The sequence below is a fragment of the Spermophilus citellus genome (assembly GCF_964194105.1).
Source record: "Spermophilus citellus genome assembly, chromosome: 2".
NCBI classification, from domain to species: domain Eukaryota; kingdom Metazoa; phylum Chordata; class Mammalia; order Rodentia; family Sciuridae; genus Spermophilus; species Spermophilus citellus.
Window position 1 is genome coordinate 161,938,868 of NC_138183.1, and position 13,468 is coordinate 161,952,335.

At 34.7% G+C, this 13,468-nt stretch overlaps 1 protein-coding gene across 1 annotated transcript in view; it reads right to left on the reverse strand.

Annotated features, from left to right (window-relative positions):
• The window catches only part of ATM (ATM serine/threonine kinase), a 167,198-nt gene that overhangs the window by 38,287 nt on the left and 115,443 nt on the right, over positions 1-13,468 (reverse strand). Inside the window, 8 exon segments of the mRNA XM_081280301.1 lie at positions 1,335-1,502; positions 1,958-2,192; positions 3,135-3,254; positions 4,201-4,305; positions 5,923-6,071; positions 6,647-6,749; positions 6,847-6,935; positions 8,246-8,333. Of these exon segments, the coding sequence (XP_081136427.1) occupies positions 1,335-1,502; positions 1,958-2,192; positions 3,135-3,254; positions 4,201-4,305; positions 5,923-6,071; positions 6,647-6,749; positions 6,847-6,935; positions 8,246-8,333 (1,057 nt within the window).

Here is a 13,468-nt window from a genome sequence, read left to right on the forward strand (position 1 = left end):
TAATCAATCTGTACTTTAAAGTTATTATTACTATCATTGAAGAAACTAAAATTTATTGGGTACTTATATATGCCCGGCAATCTGTAACAAGTTTATGTATATTAACTCAATCTTCACAGGAATCCTATGAATTGAATATTATTATTATCCCCAATTTACAGGTAAGGAAACTGAGGTACAAAGAAAGTAGCTAACTACAGACAGCCTTTACTTCAGGGCCTATAGTGTTACACAATAATTAATACATCATACTGACATCCAATGCTTTGTTATAAGCATATATTCCCTAATAATGGAGGATATGTCCCACAAACATCCAACATCCAAAAGTCCAGTAGGCTGAGAATCACTAAGCAGGTCTGAGGAATACCATGGTAATGGTAAGTTAAATCTTTGAAAAATTAATGATTCCTATAAATGCACCCCCTTTGTTCGTCATATGCTGGAAATAGAGCAAAAGTAGTAAAAACATGTTTGCGATAACCAACAGGTTATGTTAAATAAAATATCAGATGTGATAATTTCAAAGCATCTGGATTGACAAACTAACTGTTCCAACTTGCCTTATTAATTAAAAAAAATTTTTTAGTTCCAGATGGGCACAATCTTTCTTTCCCTCCCTCCCTCCCTCCTTCCTTCCTTCCTTCCCAGATGCCAGGCAAGTGCTCTACCACTGAGCCACAACCCCAGCCAACTTGCTTTAGTTTTTAAATATTTTTGTTTTCACAAGAATTTCCATTTCTGGGGCTGGAGATATAGCTCAGTTGGTAGAGTGCTTGCCTCACATGCCTAAGGTCCTGGGTTCAATCCCCAGCACCCCTCCCTATACTTGTTCTTTCAAATTTACAGCAAGTATTTTATGTTTATTCCCCCCCCCCCTTTTTTGGTACCAGGGATTGAACCAGGGGGCACTTAACCACTGAGCCACAACCCCAACCCATTTTTGTATTTTATTTAGAGACAGGGTCTCATTGAGTTGCTTGAGGCCTCACTAAATTACTGAGGCTGGCTTTGAACTCGAAATCCTCCTGCCTCAGCCTCCCAAGCTGCTGGGATTATAGGCCTATGGCATCATGCCCAGCCTATATACCATTCTTGAATTCTTTTGAAAGTCAGACTTATAAATTCAATGAATCTATCACAAGTGGGACTCACTGACTTGTAAATAGGAAAAATGGTTTCTAAACTTCTTTTCAAAACATCACATCTTACTCATGGATGAGTAATTTCAAATTTTTAATAAAATTGCCACTAAAATATTTTAAAGAATAGCAGTGTTGTTTTTTTCATAACAACATAACATCATTTCAGTAAATAAAAACAAAACAAAAAACCTCTGTGCAGTTGGCATCCAACTTTTTAATCATTTGCTTGAGAATATTCAGGGCAAGACTCTGCTCCTTTTTTGCCCAGAATACTTGTGCTTCTTCTAGTTGCCACTCAGAGACACCACAAATAGATGAATTATACTGTTTGATTTGAAATATTGCCCTTTCAGGTAGCTGAAATGAAAATGGTAAATAATAATAAAAATACTTTTACTACTACTACTATTACCACTAATAATAATAAAGGCAGTAACTACCATTCAATGAAAATGTGACTATTTGTCAGGGACTGTCTTAAAGTACCTCTCTGCTTGCCTTCCAACTTCTACCCTTCATCTCTCTCTCTTCATATTTACACATGTGCATGCGTGTCAAATCACTGAACTATTATCAATATAGTAAGTTAGGTATATTCTCTTTATTTAACCAAGAATTTGTGGCTGAAAGAAGGTAATTGCCTTGTTCAAGGCTTAAACTCAAGTTTGCCTAACACAGGAAATCTTAACAATTATACTTCACTATATAATATTGATCTCTATTTCTCAATTTCTTAATTAACTCATGCTTTTTGTTATATAATAAAAGGAAAGGCCAAGAGGTGAGATGATATAATTTTAAATCCTATTTACCTGAGTGTTCTTGAAAGTTCGGGCCAGAACAGAGAATTCTATAAGGTGTTTGGTGAGAATGTCCTTAAAGCACTCTCTTTGAGAGAGCTCCACTTGTTTTTCCATCAGGATCTCCAAAATAACAGTGCGTAGAGCCATGATAGGCTCCTGAAAGCTAAAATCACTATCTTTAATTATCTGGGAGTGCTTACGCCATTTAATATACAATTCAGAGATTTGTCTATCTGTGAGTGATCTGAAAGCCAAATCAGAGAGTTAATATAAGCAAAAGAAATGAAAAAAAATTATGAGGTTCTAAAATGTAATATACATTACAAAGGAATTTGTGTAGTAACAAGTTTAGAACTTATAAATAATCCTAAATAAGGACAAAGTTTTAAAAGACTACAAAATGGTATGTGTTCAGACCCCTGAGAGGTTGGCAGAGAAGTAACAGGTAATAAATATTTTTAAAGCTTTTCTTAAAATGCTCTTTGAAATAATAGAAAGTAGACCTTTTAAACAAAAACTCTTCTAAAATGGGAACATATTCATCAGATCTATCATAAAGAATTCCTACATCTCTAGTCTTGCTTCCATGCTCTTTGTGGTAAAGGAGGACGAATCTTCCAGGAAATAAAGTAAACTCATTAATTACCTTTGGGGGATGACTGTGCCTAATTGCAGTTGTCAAAGAAATCACAATTCAGTAAAGCAGAAGTTGGCATCTGGCAAAGATTTCATCTGCTAACATTTATTAAAGGAATAGAAAATGCATACTGTACAATTCATATATGTGAATAGTATGCTTGCTTCTCAGATGCTTAAAGTAAATAGTATCTAACTTGACTACTATACTGAGAAAAAAGATGAAGCAGGTAGACTAAGACAATGAGAAAATGACTAGGAAATGAAAGTTTTTTCCAGTGGTATGGTAGAGAAGGAAGGAGTAATACAAATTCATAGGAAGCAAATCTTCCCCCAAAGTGTAAGAGCTCAATCATTTCAGTCTCAGGAATCACTTTGCATTCTTAAAAATTATTGAAGACCCCAAAGAGCTTAAAATTTTGACATATCTATTGATATTTACCATCTTAGAAAGTAAAACAGGGAAAATGTATTAATTTACTTTAAAAAAGGGTAAGTCAGTAACAGAGAAGCTTCATTCTGGAATTACAAAATCATATTAATTACATACCTTGAGAAAAGCACTCCAATGTTTTCTAACTCTCCAATGGCCTGCAATCTACTAAGTGTGGGATACAGTGAATACACAGACTCAAGACTGCCCTTACACAACTCTTCCACTTCTTTTATTCTAATAGCAAAAGAGAAAAGAAACAAACTTTGAAAACAAAGAAGAGGCTGGACACAGTGGTGCAGGTATATAGTCCTAGTGACCTGAGAGGCTGAAGCAAGATTGCACGTTTGAGACCAGCCTGGGCAACTAAGCAGGATCCTGTCTTACAAGAAAAATAAAAAGGATTAGGGATGTAGCTTAGAAATAAATACCTCTGGGTTCAATCCCCAGTACCAAAACAAAAAAATCCAAAAAAAATAAGAGGAGGTTTTCAAGGAGATATAAGTACAAATCTGAATTTATAGAGATCTTATCACAATCTTGCTATTAATCTAATAATACTAATATTCACAAACATTAGAGAATATGAAATAGCAAAGGAAAAAAATTGGCCTTGGGATAATATAGCCCTAAATCTAAATCCCAGTTATGTCACCTTTGGCTGTCTAACTTAGGACAAACCACTGGATTTCACTAAGCCTAATATTTTTTTTCATTTCCATACTCATTTTGAAGATTAGAGAATGCCTTAGGAAAGAGTCTGTTCAAGCACATGATAAGTACCTAAATGATAGCAAATATTATTGTTGTAATGCAGGATTTATTAGGTTGCTAATCACTATTAAACAAAAAAAGTTACATTTGAACTCTAATGCTAAGAGAGTAAATGCCACATAATATTTGAGGAGATAAAATTTAAATTCTCAGGATACTAGAGGAAGGAGTAGGAATTAAGAGTGTTTCTTGAGAGCTTAGGGTAAAGAACTGATGTAGGGTCCCAAAGAAAACATTTTTTTTTTTTTTTTGAGGGAAGAACACAGAAGAACAAGGAAACACTTCACCTAGCCACCAAGTCTTTATCCCTACAACAATGCAAATCCTCACATTGAAATTATTACTTAAGTTTGGAAAAAAGAAGCCATGACATTAAATAAACAGAAAATTATTTGCCTTTTTGTAATACCTGGCATATTTGAGACTTTCATAAAATGTGGAGAATTCTCTGTCTTTCAGAGACTGCAGAGCATTGTACAATGATTCATGGTAACTGGATCCTTCTAATCCTTTGCTGTGAGATAATTCAAAAAATAAAAGAAAAATACATATTTAAAAACAAAGCCTAAAGATATACATGTACAAATAACTCAAAGAACTAAATTTTAAAACTGAAATTAACTTTTTTTTTAAATGAAAAAACAGATTTCTAGAAATTTTGTTAAGAAACACTAATTATTTTATGGGTCATTTAAATTCTTCAAGCAGAAAAAACTGAAAATTTCTCAGATCCTTTGCCTGGTTCAAAATATGCTATATTTTCATTTATTTATTCAGTGAACACCTTTTATGTGTCAGGCATTAAGAACAGGTTCTAGCGGGGGAAATCATTAGCAGACAAGTCAGATCAGGGCCCACTTCCATGGAGCTTGTTTTGGTTTGGACAATAAGTAAGAATAATATCAGACAGTGACAAAGGACAAGCAGAGAATTCAAATAAAATTAAAAAAAAACATTATGATGGAGTGGCTACTTTAGGAAGAGTAGTCAAAAAAAGGTCTATCTGAAGAAATGAAATAAATATATGAAACCAGAGACTGAATGACAAGAGACTGCCACGAACATGGAGAAAAGCAGAATATATACATCTAAGGCCTTTCTGTAAGAACATCATGGACTGATCAAATAACAAAGAGAAGACCTCTATGGCTGAAAAACAGTAAACAAGAGAGTGGCATATACTTACAGAAGCAGAACCAACTTATATATACCAAAATGTCTAAAAAATTTGAGAGCAAATCCCTATAATATAGTAATCTTGTAGTTTGAAATCTGAAAGGCATTCTAATTAATGAAAATATTTTCTATGAAGGCAATTACACATTGTTTCATTTTTAGTGTTTATGTTATCAAAACACTTTACATAAATGTGAAATCCTTTATTAGATAGCTGTTTGGTTTATAATTTTAAAAATATGGTGCTAGGTATGGAGGTGCATGCCGGTAATCTTAGTGACTCAGGAGGCTAAGACAGGAGGACTACAAGATCAAGGCCAGCCTCAGCAACTAAGCAAGCCTCTAAGCTACTTAGTGAGGCTCTGTCTCAAAATTTAAAACAAATAAATAAAAATGGCAGGGGATGTAGCACAGTGGTAAAGTGCCCATGGACTCAATCTCCAGTATCAATAATAATAATAAATAAAATTAAAATATGGTGACTTGACAAACAAGTGATAAATATTATGTTTCTGGATAACTGATTTAGCACCTTTTAATAAAAAAATTTCATAAATAAAGGTAACTGGTCCTTTGTATACCATCCAGCAGATACAAGTAATATCTGACTAAAATGTTTATAGCAGGGAGTAAAAAGAGAAATACCAATACCTTTCCTTGGATTCCTGAGTCGAAGAAAAAGTGAGTTAATGAATTCTCCTAAGAAAATATCTTTGATGTTTCTATTTTTGAAAATATTGGGGAGGGGAATGAAGTTGTGCTAATGGAAAAAAAGAGGGAAATTCAGGTCTAATTTTGTTTACTGTTTATTACTATCTTATTTAGGAATGCATAGCTTGGAGAATCTATAAAATATAGAAAATACAACTCCTGTTATATTGATAGAATAAAATAAAAAGTTATTTAGAATCAGAAAAGAAGCAAAATTTTTTTTAAAAGTTGGATTTCTTCTTACTTAAAAGAATTGTAATGGTCCCACTGCATATTCCTCCATGCTGCTTGGTAATGAAGTTCCTGTAGTTCAGCACACCACTCTGTATTTTCGTGATCTAACCCTTTTAAGTAGATGGAAAGAATATGGCAGAGTCCCAAATTCTGCAAGGCCTAAACAGAAATTGTTTTTTTTTAAAGAAAGAAAGAAAGAAAGATCTCAACAGAAAACTAGAGAAACAAAAATTTACAAACATAAAACTTCAGTTTATAGTTAGCGATATCACAGTCCCAAAATGTTGTTTAGTATGTTTCCCCAAAAACACTAAAACTGAACTCAGGGAATTCTAATATTTAAAGGAAGAATGACTAAAGAGTATTAATTAGCCAACAATAGAAATGATAGCTTCAGAAATGAAACCAATTCCAATGCAAACTATGAGAAATAATAGTACACTTGGAATTTTCCATGTGAGGCACTAATTTACACTACCTGGCACAACGTTCACACTCAAGAAATGTTTTGTTAGGTAACAAAAATTATGATTAACAAACCTAAACTATTGTTTTGGACAATGACCTACCTAGCTTTCCTGTGTGTTCCTCAGTTTTTAGCCCCACGTCTGTAAAACAGGTAACTTCCAAACTTATCTCAAGTTCATCTGACTATGTAAATATTCCAATGACATACTGGAATTCTATGAGCACTGCACTAGTGACATCTTTACTAATCCAAGAAAAAAATATACCTGAATTATTCCTGCCTGGCGAGTTACTGGGGAGATTGCTGTCTCAAGGTCATACGTTACTAAGGCTTTCTCCCACATTGCTTCATGTTCATATGTTCGTAGTCTGTAAGAAAAGGTTGTAAAAATATCTTGATTCTACATACATAGAACTCCTTCACAGACAGAATTACTATACCATTATATAGAAAAATGTGATTTACCTAGTAAGGGGTTGCAACATTTTCCCTCCACCACAGCCATACAGACTATCTGGCTCTCCTATACTTCTGTAAATTTCTAACAGAAGATCCTTAAAACAGAAATACAACAAAAACAGAAAGGGAAGAATCACTTTATAATTTTAGAAAACCTTAAATTGCATCATTATCAACACATAACTCTCAATTATAAATGTTGCCCTATAAAAGAAAAATAAAATGATATTCAAATATATACTATATCAAGTTATCTGAATTGAAACATTTGGTACCCAAGCCTAGCACAATGCCTGGTATACAGAAGATACTCCAAAAAGTCAGTGGAAAAGGATGAGACTACGAAAGATGAAGGAGAAGAAAGAGAAAAATTAGGAGAGTGAACTGAAAAAGTAAACAGAACATATTTCATGTAAGGCATAACTGATAGTATGAAGTGTAAAGAGAATTGAAAGGTTACCACCAGACTTAGAGACAGCAAATATAGACAACTCTTTCACAAAATTTGGTTATGAAGGGAAAGAAGAGAGTGAGTGATACCCAAAAAAGCACACCAGGAAGAGGGAAGTTATTTTGTACTTGTGAGAGAAATTTTTAAAAGTAGAGGTTTGAAAATGTTTAGAATATAGTTTAGAGGCAACACAGCATATTAAAAAAATAAAGTTTGAGAAAAAGTAGATAAATAAAAAGCACAGGAATTAAGATTAGCCTTAAATAAAGGGAGAAATTATTTCTCCAGCTTAATAAGACAGACGGTTATGACAAGGGGCATATGCAGGAAGATTTCAATATTTGAGAGTAGATGTGTCTGGGTTTCCTATCTATGCCAACTATTTTCTCCAATAAGTAAGAGGCTAGCTGAAAGCAAAGGCAGAGAAGTGAAGATCAAAATTTTAAGCAAGGTAGCAAAGTTCAAATTGTTGTTGTAAATGAGTTGACCAAAGAAAGTCGATGAGAATGACACACACCATGGTCAATTTGAAAGCAGATTTTTAAGAAATATATATAAAAAGTAATTTGTTGCTTTTTTGACAATGAAAAAATAAACAAACAATTATAAACTGCAAGTGATATACAGAAATTGAACAGGGTGCTATGGCAGAAAATACACAGTAAAAACCCACTCTATAAGTTGGATGGTTTTGCTTCCATTCTTCAGATAAAGGAACTCAAGACTAGAAAGATTAAGTAATTTGTGCAAGATTATATAACTAAGTGGCACAGTCAGGATTAGAATTCAGGTCAGTCTACTTGAGGACCTGAAATTCAAACTATAAATGTATATAGATGATGCTCTGTTAAAAGAGTAACTTCAGTTTTCAAATCAAATGACATTACTATAAAAAGTAATAATCAAAATATAAGATTAAATATTGATATAAACATTAGAACTGTTAATATTTACCTGTAAACTTATTCCAGTTTCTTCTTTGCTTTTTTCACTCAAACTAGAAATAGTTGTACTTTGGCTTCCTTCTTCAAATATAAGACTTCTGCTTATCAAAAGAAGCACTGCTTTTAATGAGAACATACTACTTGGAAGCTTATGAATACAGAAATTATAGACAATAGGGGAAAAAAACTAATGAAGGTGGCAAATAAAACAATGAGCTTTAAGAGAATATCATTTATACCAGAACTGAAAAGAGATTTGTGAATGTTAATTCCATGGAGGATAATTACACTTTAATAAAATCTTCTATATTTGGGGAGGTTATATGCCAAACCATGTTATTTATAAAGAAACAAACCTGTTTAAAAATAGAGATGTCCCCAATTCAGTTCCTAAATTTCTGTTAGTGGTTTTACCTAAATTTTCAACTTAATTACAGACATACAATTTAAGACCACAATGAGCCACAATTTAACACTGATGAACTGACAAAAATTAAGAAATCTAAAAATCTACTTAAACCCTTATTACCAAAACATTAAGATAAATATAAGAATATTAAGATGACTGAAGTTGTGAAATTAATACCTATTGTCAAAATCCTATTTGGCAGAGTTTCTTCCTCTATAAATTATGGGCACTAACAATGAAATCTCATACTTTCTCAGGAGCAAGTTACAAAAAACTTTACCTATATCCAGAATACTTAGTATGAGGAACTTTGTTATTAAACAGACCTAATAGGGAGGGGATTGGGATTGTGGCTCAGCAGTAGAGCACTTGCCTAGCATGTGTGAGGCACTTGATTCTCAGCATCGTATATAAATAAATGAATAAAATAAAGGTCCATCAACAACTAAAGACATATTAAAAATAAATTTAAAAAGTAAATAGTCCAAATAGGATATCTGAGAGAGCAGTTCATTTTCTTGACCTGACAGCTCTGGTAAAGTGTTAATCTTTATTTTATGTACAAATATACTCTTGGCCACTTTAGATTTACAAAACGACTGCTCACCTAATAGAGTCACTGAAGAAAACTAGCATCTCTTAACCTTTATATACTTCATCTTTTTACCCTCATCTTCCCATCAGACCCCAGAGGAGTAAAAACAGACTATCAAAGCCAACAGTAAACCCTATTTGCCAAGCACCCTCTCCTAATGAATACAAAATAATCTTGGCATGCTTGCTTTAAAACATGCAATATGGGGCTGAGGCTATAGCTCTGATGTAAGAGTACTTGCCCGGCACTAACACTCCCCAAAAAACAAAAATATGCAATTCTGCAAAAGTCTGCTACAATCACTTACCTTTAACTAAAGGTGCTTCAATTTATACTCCTAGAAGAGATAACTTGTTCATTCCTGATTGGTAAGAAATACTATTCTGTAGGATCAAGAAACTAAAACACATCCAAATTGCAATTACTAATACCAAGTATGCAGGCTCTGACTAAAATAGTAATACTCTTAGATAGTAATTAATTTCTTACTCATTACCTATTTAAAGGACAATATACCTGTCTTCATAAGAAGTTTATACTGATTATGAACATATCTATTACATAGTATACAGTGTCCACATATTGTGTGTTTTCAACTAAAAAGCTTAAATTAAATATCAAACCACAAGTTAAGAAATTGGGTCCACATCTAGTAAATTAATTACATTTGCACTAGAATTTGAATTCTGGTTCCTGGTTTTCCATAGTGTAAAAAGCACACTACTTCACTGACAATCTAAAATAAAAATTACTGGTAACAAGAATGATAACTGTGGTAGATTCCAACATGGCGGTGGGCGCAAAGAGATCAAGTCTCTGACCTCTTCAGCTGTGCAGGCATAGGGAATTGTAAACAACCTAAATCTGTTTGCTCAGGATCACTAGGCAACGCCGAGCTGACGTGGATCTGGGGCGAACAGTCTGGGCCTCTCAGAACACACACTGAGCCCGGATCGGCTGAATTCAAGCTCCCGTTCGCCTGCTTCCTGCAGACAAACAGCTGTGACTCAGCACAAATCCATCCTGCTGAAACAACTGGTCAGCCCTTCTCGGTAGGTAAATGCCTACCGAGCCTTCATAGGTAGTGGCCACAGGTTTGAAACGGGGATTGGGAGGGATAGTAAGGACCCACCCATTGCATTGGTCGCCTGGCAAAGGGAAACGAACTGTCGCCATTTGCAAGAGATACCACCATGGCAGAGAACTGACGTCATCAGACTGCGGCGGAGGAGATAACCTCATTGAAACCTGCGGCTACAGGTGTGTAATTCCCTAGCCTTCCCTCTCCACACATCGGGGAAACCTTAAGGGCCCCTCCCAGCTCTCCTGTGAGCACACAGCCAGACCGAGGGAATCAGAGGTGGCGTGGAACTACCGCTCCCACCAGTGCTGACAGCTGAGGTCTCTTGCACCAGCTACCGGAGGCGTGGCTACCGGAGGGCAAGTAAAATTCGCTGAGGATTCTCAGCCCCAAGCCCTACAAACTTAGGGTCTGAGGGAATGGCAAACTGGAAGAGTGTGCCCAGTCGTTCATGAAAACAGGGCTCCTGGGAGCAGCAGACCTGGCGTGTAGCCAGTATTGTGGTGAGCGGCACCCGTGAGAGGGGCCTGGCTAGAGGAAAAGTGGGAAGTGACTAGACACAAGAGGAGGCCCTAGGCACTCAGGATTGGAGACTGGCCCAGTCTGGGAGGAGCTGCTGCACAGTGATTGGTTCCCGCGTATTGACAGAAGAAACATGGCCTGGTGGGCACAGCGCCACCTACTGGAAGAGAAGTTAATCAAACTCTAAGACTGCATTTATTAGTTTTTTTTTTCTTTTTTTCTTTTCTCTTTTTTTTGATTTGGGTTTTTCTTTCATTTTCATTTTTCTTTCTTGTTGTTTTTTAAAATTTTTTTTAAATTTTTTTCTTCTAATTTTAATTTTTTTATTACTTTTTTTTAAATTTTTTTCTTTTTTTATTTCCTATTTTTTTCTTCTTTTCTCTTTTCATTTCTTTTCAATTATCCCCCCTTCCTTGAATTCTACCTGCTTACTCTCATTCTCTTTAGTGACTTCTTCCCTTCCCTTCTAATACCTTTCCTTCCAAGCATCTAATAAATTTATGAGAGTAAACAGTAACTCAGCAGTCAAACAGAACAAGAAGTAACATGAGCAGCTTCAAAAAGCAAGGAAGAAAAGGAGTACAAACAATGCAGGACAGCCTAAATATTCAGGAGGACCTAGAGTCATCAGAAAAATGGTCATATAAAGAACTCAAGGAACACCTAAGACAGATGGAATGGAACCTTAAAGAGGATACAAGACAGCAAATTCAAGCAGCGAAAGAACACATTGAGAATGCATTTCACAAACAGATAAAAGAAGAAGTTAAGCATCTTTATCAGGAGATAGAGATTATAAAAAATAATCAAACAATAATTCTAGAAATGAAGGAAACGATAAACCAAATTAAAAACTCAATTGAGAGTATCACTAACAGAGTGGAGCAAGTAGAAGCCAGAACGTCAGATAATGAAGACAAAATATATCATCTTGAAAAGAGTCTAGCCAACTCAGAAAGGCTGGTAAAAAATCACGAGAAAAACATCCAAGAGTTATGGGATAACATAAAAAAAACAAACTTACGAGTCATCGGGATAGAAGAAGGTACAGAGATTCAAACCAAGGGAATGAGTAACCTGCTGAATGAAATAATTACAGAAAACTTTCCAGAAATAAAAAAGGAAACAGATATACAAATTGAAGATGCATACAGCACACCGAGCACACAAAATCACAGTAGACCAATGCCAAGACACATTGTTATGAAGATATCCAATATACAGAACAAAGAGAAAATATTAAAAGCTACAAGAGAAAGGAGACAGATTACATTCAGGGGTAAACCAATAAGGTTAACAACGGATTTTTCATCACAGACACTGAAAGAAAGAAGGTCATGGAACAATGTATTTCAAACACTGAAAGACAATGGATGCCAACCAAGAATTCTGTATCCAGCAAAATTAAGCTTCAGGTATGACAACGAAATAAAAATCTTTCATGATAAACAAAAGTTAAAAGAATTTGCAGCCAGAAAACCAGCATTGCAAAGCATTTTGAGCAAAACACTACACGAGGAAGAAATGAAGAACAATAACCAAAACCATCAGTAGGAAGTGCCTCGGTAAAGACAGAGGGCGAGGGGAAAGATAATCATGGAGAAACAAACTAAATTTTTTTTTAAAAAGGATAAATAATCAAACATGGATGGAAGTACAAACCATATATCAATAGTAACTCTGAATGTTAATGGCTTAAACTCTCCAATAAAGCGATATAGGCTGGTATCATGGATTAAAAAAACAAATCCAACAATATGCTGCCTCCAGGAGACACATCTGATTGGAAAAGACATACAAAGGCTGAAGGTGAAAGAATGGGAAAAAATATACCACGCACACGGTCCTCGTAAGCAAGCAGGGGTGGCCATCCTCATATCGAATAAAATCGACTTCAAGACTAAGTTAATCAAAAGGGATAAATAAGGACATTATATACTGTTAAAAGGAACCATTCACCAACAAGACATAACAATTATCAATATTTATGCACCAAATAATGGTGCTGCGACATTCATAAAACAAATTCTCCTCAAGTTCAAGAATCAAATAGACCACAACACAATAATTATGGGTGACTTCAACACACCTCTCTCACCATTGGACAGATCCTCCAAACAAAGTTGAATAAAGAAACTATAGAACTCAATATCACAATCAATGACCTAGACTTAACTGACATATATAGAATATATCAACCATCATCAAATGGATATACTTTTTTCTCAGCAGCACATGGATCCTTCTCAAAAATAGACCATATATTATGCCATAGGGCAACCCTCAGTAAATATAAAGGGGTGGAGATAATACCTTGCATTTTATCTGATCATAATGGAATGAAACTGGAAATCAATGATAAAAGAAGGAAGGAAAAATCCTACATCACATGGAAAATGCACAATATGTTACTGAATGATCAATGGGTTACAGAAGACATAAAGGAGGAAATCAAAAAATTCTTAGAGATAAATGAAAATACAGACACAACATATCGGAATCTATGGGACACAATGAAAGCAGTTTTAAGAGGAAAATTCATCGCCTGGTGGTCATTCCTCAAAAAAAAAGAAAAAACCAACAAATAAATGAGCTCACACTTCATCTCAAAGCCCTAGAAAAGGAA